Here is a 7,411-nt window from a genome sequence, read left to right as displayed (position 1 = left end):
GTGAGAGTGCAAATTTTAGGTGACGAACCAAAGAGGGTTAATTGTTGGGATTTTGTTTTGACGCTAGATTTTTCCCCCTTTTGAAATTATTTTGTATATGACTTTAATCCTCTTAGAGGTTTTTTAATCAGGAGATAGGTTTATATTTTGTATTTTCTCTAGTGATATAAAATTCTAGCCTACCATTCTTCTCGAGTCGAGACTGGTAACAATTATGTATATACTTTATTACATACATTCTGATTAAACTTCTAATATTTTCACTTCTATATTTGATGCTCTATTGTTTTAGCATATCTCGTGAGTGTTTGATGGCTAACGATATTCAAGTTTTCTTTACAGGCTCCTAGTTTTAATATTATCCTTCTATAATTATATATATATCTCTAAGTCTAAGTGTAGTAATGTCTCGCTACCATTGATTTATGACTTAAGCGTAAATCTCTGTGTGGTAGAGTGTTACAGAGGTGAGGTGGGAGAGGAAGCAAGACCACTCAGGTTGTGGGTGAGAGACTGAGCAAGGAAAGGTGTCAAAAGAAGAAGGAGAAAAAGCTGCTACGGTTTAAAAGTGTTGCTGCTGGTGCTGTTATTATGGATAGATGGTGATGGTGCTTGGAGGCTTTGAGCTTAAGAGGAAAGGGTTCGAAAGATGAAGTGGGGGTGGAGCGGTGGCAGAAGTTTGCAGAGAAGAAAAGGAGGTGACGGTAATAGCGGAAGAGAGGGAAGGGACCAGTCGTGAGGAGAGAGAAGAATCTTGGCAGCATCAAAAACAGATGCACATACATAAAAAAGAAAATGATGACAGTTACTGGTTTAGGTTATAAAAGGGGAAAATGATAAAATTGGTGTCATTCCACTTATTCGCCAACTTAGCTAGCCTTTGGCAAGGAGCAAGTCACGTCATTCACAACGTTACTATTTCGGTGACGAAAAATGAGCATGAGACTAATGTAATGTATTTTTTTGAATTTGATAGACTAAATTAGATTAATTGAGATATTGAGAACTAAATCATCAACAAAATTCGCGAATCTCATAGACTAAAATAGGACATAACTTGTAAACCTTGACTCATTTTATTTTTAAAACAAAACAAACAATAATCAACCTAGCCAAGAACCAAACCATATCACTATGACACTATTCATACAAGTTCACAAGTATCTCATAATGTATTATTATAAAGTATGCTGCATATATGCTTCCACAGAATTGTCTTCAAGAGATAAACTTGTGCACTATTGTTCAATTATAGAGTGCTTTAAGCAGAGGTACTTGAATCTTTTGGTGGAGTGTTAGAAAACTTCCATGTAACTTTTCCATAAGCTTCATTAAAGTGATGAGTACCTGCTACATCTCCAATTGGAACTGCATCGGAAATTTCTTTTAAGACCCTTTCTTCAAGTTTCACTGCTAAGGCACTAACGTTTTGATCCAAATTCTTAATCTTGGTTGTTCCTGTAAAGGTGAACACAAATTTCAGCAAGTAACTAATAATATTATATATAATATTTTTTATACATTTATATATTAGGCAATGTCTAGTTTGTACTTAAAATTTTAACGTCTATTAAATAATCTTTGACTTTTAGAAAGGACCAAATTGGTTTCTAAATTTATAAATTATGAATCTCGTTTGTCTTTAATTTAAGTGCCGTTAACACGGATATGAAGCGTTAAAATATCAGTGTAGCATCTCTCATGGTAAGGACACATAGTTAAGATTTCAGTATAATTAAATAGGTGTCTTAAATTAATTAATTAAACTTATTTTAATTAATTAATTTTATATTGGTGTAGACACTAAAATGAACCTAATTAACGAATTTAAGATATATATTTGATCATATTAAAATTTTAATCATGTTATCTTCCGTTGCGGATGCCACACTAACATAATAACGTTCTAAATCAATTATATATTAACAGTAGTTAAATTAAAGATGAATATAATTTATAAAATTCAAAAATCAATTTCCTCATTTTAAAAAATCAAAGACTATTTGAATGAGTGCTTAGAATTTTCAAAAACCAAATTTGATATTACATCTTATATATATATACTTGTAAATGAAGAAAATTAAAAAGAGATGTATAATAATATTTTGTTATGTTACTGACCAGGGATAGGCGCAACATCATTGCCTTGTTGGAGAATCCACGCTAATGCCAATTGGACAGGGCTGCATTGGTGCTTCTTAGCAAGGCTTTCTATTCGCTCATATATTTTCTTGTTCTTCTCCAAGTTCTGTGCTTGGTAGCGAGGATGAGCATGCTAGTAAATAAAAAAGCTAAGTAACCATCTATTGGACAACTAAATAATTATTCCTTTTGGTCTATAATAGCAAAATTATTAGAATAAGTGTTGAATTTGATCTATGAATTTTTACTACTAATCTTTGGTTTTGAGTATAAAAATATTCTAATTTGATCTCTGAATATATAAGGATGAATTAAATTAAAATTTTTGTTACTAATTCTTTTAGCAAAATACTTAAGTGTTTAGATAATTACTACTATAGCAGTTTAACAGCTAGTTTACTAAATAAATTTAGTCTCAATTTAGTCTTAATTTGATCGTTTAATAAAATAAATTTTATAGATGTAGATATCTTAATTTTATCTCTTGAAAAAACTAAATTGAGTATCATATTAAGTTACCATAACTACTAGTCACATTGGCGATGCAAAAGATAGATTAAATTCATAATTATAAACAAAGCACAAAATTAAATAAGTTTAAAATTTTTCAAAAAGCCAAACTAGTTATGGAGTAAAAAGATAAGGATCAGATGAAACTTTAATTAATTTGTTTCATAAATATACATACCAAAACACTATCAGCTGGAAGGTTTTCCACAACTCCTTTGCCACCAAAAAAGCCACGACCAAGAGGACTGTATGGTACAATTCCAATACCAAGCTCTCTGAAAAAATAAAAATATTAGAAAAACTCAATCTCACATCATCACAAATAAATGAAATACACATTCAGAAACAACAGGTCCATGTTTTCCCCCTCTATTTTAAATTATAACAAGTCATAAAAGTCTCATACCTGCCTACTTCTATGAAATTAAGTAACTAAAATTAACCTGCAAAGAGGAATTATCTCTTCTTCAATATCACGAGTCCAAAGTGACCATTCCATTTGTACAGCAGTAATCGGATGAACTGCATGTGCCCTCTTTATTGTATCCGAGCTAGCTTCAGATAATCCAATGTATTTAATTTTTTCCTCTTTCACCAATTTCTTAAGTTCACCCATCTATTGTAATACAACAAACTAGTTATTAATAATGTACCTAATAAGATAAAATAAGTCAAAAGTTTTGGAATGTTATCCTTTTCTATTTCATAATATATAATTTTAACAAATTTTAAAAGTAAAGATATTATAAAACACAAAAGAAAAAAAAGGTATTAAAAAGATTTAACAAGTATAGAATAATGTGTCCTATGTTCCAATTCATTTAATTTGTAAAGCTATTAAAAGAAGTTCTTAACTGTGTCTTCTATAGGGACTGTTGTGTCCACTCTATGCTGATAATAGAGATCAATGTATTCAACTCCAAGACGTTTCAAACTAGCTTCGCAACATGAGCGTACATAGCTTGGTGTACCATTGATCTTCATATCAAAAGTATTCATATCTAACTTTTCAACACCAAACTTTGTAGCTATCTGGATCTTTTTTCTAGGGAGTTGCTTTAAAGCCTGAAAAAAAAATTTCATTATTATACATAAGAAAAGCTACAGAAACAATCAATTTTTAATTAATAAAAACTTTGCTAACAAGAGCGATAAAAAAACGTAAAAGTTCTTTGGGTAAGTTCCAGTCATAGATTCTTAAATTTTACACTATAGTTTAAAAAACCGGACGACCTGAACGGTCGGGACGAAAACAGGCGATCCCACTTCACGACCAGTCCAAATTGGATATTGGATCAATTAAAAAAAATGAAAATTAGTTTGACTCAACCTGTCTTTACAAAAGCTCATGAATCAGCGAATTTGAAAAACCCATGTTGGATCGGATTTTATTTTTTTAAAAAACTCTCCACCCTGAAAGGCCGAAACGAGGTTGCTTTCATTTAAAAAGAAAAAAAAAAAAACAACCTATGTTGATCGAACCAACCCGAAGCCTTGTCCAAAAAAAAAAAAAAAAAAAACAACCCGAAGCTCTCTCTCACTCTCACTCTCAAATGGCACACCGTAGAGCTGAGAGCTCATCTCACCTCACCTCCATTCTGTAAAACAGTAGCAGTCAATGGCTCACCGCCAGTCCGCCACTACTCGATCGCATAGCATACTTTTAGTTTGTAGTTCTTTGAATAAACATTACACTATATATTTTTATACTAAAATATTTAGATTTTTTTATACTAGCGTGTAATTAATAAATCTTTATACATGTACCTCTCATATCACGTGTTCTAATGTTTCTTTTATTCTTTTACATTTTGCTTTTTTCAATTAAAATAGCAAAATTACTCTCCATAACAGAGTCAAAAGACAAAGTATTGTAGTCACAATCAGACTAGACTGACCAAACGGTTCGCACAAACTTGATATGGTTCAGGCGCAAGAACCGGACATTATACTCAACTGTACACTAGTAGTGTTGGTGGATCATGCAAAGAAGTATCTATTCTCCCAACCACACTAAACCGTCCGATTCGACCAAAAAATCAATAATCAAGTCAGTTTAGTTTATTTTGCAAATTGGACACGGTATTAATCCGGTCAACAGCGGTCAACCTCACTTAAAATTGGACGGTTCGCACAAATCCGGTGCCGTTCAAGTGCAAGAACCGTGCATGTCCACTGTACACCAGCGGTGCTGGTGGATGACACAAAGTAGTTGGTGGATCACGCACATTAATTGTTGTTCTGGAAATTATTTAAGCACTCCGCCTTTTCCACCAAGCCACTGTCTCTTTTCATTATATAATAATTTTATATATTTCAAAAGCTCTGTCCAAATTGTAGTTCTGTAGTTCATATATAGCGTGCGTGGCTCTTGTTATATATATTGGAATAACTTATATTTTCGAAAATATTTTTTATTGCATATAATATGTTTTATTAATTTTAAAAATTGAATTTATAATCTTTTAATTTAAGTGAAAGATACTTACTACATTGACAAATTTTAAATTCATTATATTGTTATCTATATATAATTTATAAAAAGTGATTTTATTTAAATATTATTAGATTTGAGGAATGTGATATATTATTTTTATTACTCAAATATTTAATAATAAATATTATATTTATTTATTATTTAATTTTAATATATTATAATTTTATATATTTATTCAATTATTACTGAATTAATAATTAAACTTGTGATTCATCGATTAAATTAATAACCTAATAATTTAACTAGGTTAATTATCGATTTCAGGAGAATTTCGTTGTTATTGTTATAATCCAAGGAGAATTTCGTTATTATTGTTCTATTTTAATGAGTGAAGAGCTTGAAGGGTTAAAAATAACTTTGGATAACTTCTTTTAATTTAATGTGGCAATAGAAACTCCATGTGCAATTAGTGCAATACAACATAGAAAAGGTATGTATGTATTTGGTATATGTTTTTATTTTTTGTTTTATTTTTATTGTTTTCTGTTTTAAAATTTTATAATAAAAAGGGATAAAAACAAAAAATATTAAAAAATAAAAATAAGAAATAAAAATACATGCCAAATATAGCTAAATATCCAAGTTTCTTTTATTAAAAAAGTATAAGAGCCTATATATATATAATAATCTCAATGATGCCGAATGCATAATTTTTTTCTAGAAAGAAACAAATTTATATCCTTAAAAATTGTAATTGCAAGCGAAACCCAAATAAATTTATGAAGAAGGGGTAATTTACCTTTCCGACCAAAATTTCATTAGCATTGAGTCCATAAATATCAGAAGTATCAAAGAAGGTGATTCCCTTATGAAAAGCATGCTTAATAATAGAAATGCCTTCCTCTTCAGAAACACCAGCAGCGTAGGCTCTAGTAAGGTTCGCACATCCAAATCCCAACTTTGAAACCTTAATATATTTGAGAGTAAATAATTGAATCATAAATTAATATATAAATGTTTCATAATATCCAAGTTAAAATATTTAAAAAGACAAAACTACATTGGACCAACAGTTATCTTTGACTGCAAATCCTTATATTAATTTGTACAAGATACATAATGCTTGATCCACAATACCAATAAAATTATTAATTTATTATTATTAGAAGTTTCACTTTCAAGATATACTTTAATTTGAATATAAGCCCCACTAGATTAGAAAAAGGTATTTTCGGTGTAAATTATCACTTTTGTATTGATGTATCAATTAAATGACAAATGATTAACGGATATTTATAACAAAATCACTTTAGTTTATATGACATAAATTGATTGAAAAGAATAAATTTTTTTATTTTACTTTGAGAGCATCTAATAAATAATAATAACTCAGTAGATTGAATTAGAATATAGAGTGTAATACCTCAAAGCCTTGGTTACCAAGTTTCACACGAGGAATATGGATGCTCTGAACTTCGGCCATTGTCTCTGTATTTACGTTACACAAAACAGAATCCAAATGGAGCCTTGACGATTATGTTTGAAATATGAACTTGTATGTATTTATGTAATACTTGTTATTAGTTCGGGATGCATGCATTTCGTATATATATATATATATATATATATATATATATATATATATATATATATATATATATATACTTTAATTTTTGTTACTTCAATTTCTTACTTGACCTATGTGACTTTGGTGACGACATTGTGTGTGTCAGCATTGGCGTTGATTTCATCACTCAGTATGTCACCATGAATTAGAAAAGTAAAACATTGCTCTTGGTTGATCAATGACTTGACCTTCTTTTATTTATTTATTTATTTCTCTCCCTCTCGCGCTCTCTATTTTTTTTCCTTTTCTTTTTTTTTTTAAGAATAATCAATCAATATATAATACTTAGTGGAGAAAATCATGAAAGATTAAGTAGAATAAATACTAACCAACACAAGACGTTAGCACGAGGGGCCGAACTAGAAAAATAACTAAGTGGGGCCATATATTTTCAAGTACGAGATTATTGAAGTTGTGTTTAATGTTTTAAAAATAAAATTATAAAGTTGCTAGCTACTGGTACCATAAATTTGAAACTAATTTTTTTGTTGTCATAATTTTCTATTTATTACACATTCAAAAGTCATTTTGCTTAAAAAAATTAGTATTACAAGTGCTTTTTATAAGAATTAATTTAAGCGAAAGTATCAATTCAGATTTTAGTTGTCATAATGAATTTTATTGTGACAAAGTAAAATTTTAAGATTGATTTTTCTTTTTTTTTTTCTTCTTTCAAACGTTCATTACACGGGAGT

General features: G+C 29.5%; 1 protein-coding gene across 1 annotated transcript; it reads right to left on the bottom strand.

Annotated features, from left to right (window-relative positions):
• Positions 1 to 1,014: 1,014 nt before the first annotated feature.
• Positions 1,015 to 6,698, bottom strand: LOC112710975 (probable aldo-keto reductase 1). The gene is made up of 7 exons (XM_025763479.2): positions 6,513 to 6,698; positions 5,889 to 6,056; positions 3,508 to 3,717; positions 3,096 to 3,268; positions 2,831 to 2,927; positions 2,122 to 2,275; positions 1,015 to 1,458 (listed from the first exon to the last, which is right to left on the bottom strand). The coding sequence occupies exons 1-7, from the start codon at positions 6,570 to 6,572 to the stop codon at positions 1,262 to 1,264; spliced, it is 1,059 nt and encodes a 352-aa protein (XP_025619264.1). The 5' UTR covers positions 6,573 to 6,698; the 3' UTR covers positions 1,015 to 1,261.
• Positions 6,699 to 7,411: the final 713 nt, after the last annotated feature.

This window comes from Arachis hypogaea, chromosome 9 (genome assembly GCF_003086295.3).
Source record: "Arachis hypogaea cultivar Tifrunner chromosome 9, arahy.Tifrunner.gnm2.J5K5, whole genome shotgun sequence".
In the NCBI taxonomy this organism is placed as follows: domain Eukaryota; kingdom Viridiplantae; phylum Streptophyta; class Magnoliopsida; order Fabales; family Fabaceae; genus Arachis; species Arachis hypogaea.
Note: the sequence above shows the minus strand (reverse complement) of the source record. Positions and strands in the feature narration are given on the sequence as shown.

Excerpts from the sequence above, each read along its gene's own strand:
- LOC112710975 (XM_025763479.2), bottom strand. The coding sequence starts at position 6,572 with ATGGCCGAAGTTCAGAGCATCCATATTCCTCGTGTGAAACTTGGTAAC. Across the intron at positions 3,269-3,507 it reads CAGTCCCTATAGAAGACACA|ATGGGTGAACTTAAGAAATT; the intron begins GTTAAGAACTTC and ends GTATTACAATAG. Across the intron at positions 2,928-3,095 it reads GAGATAATTCCTCTTTGCAG|AGAGCTTGGTATTGGAATTG; the intron begins GTTAATTTTAGT and ends TTATTTTTTCAG.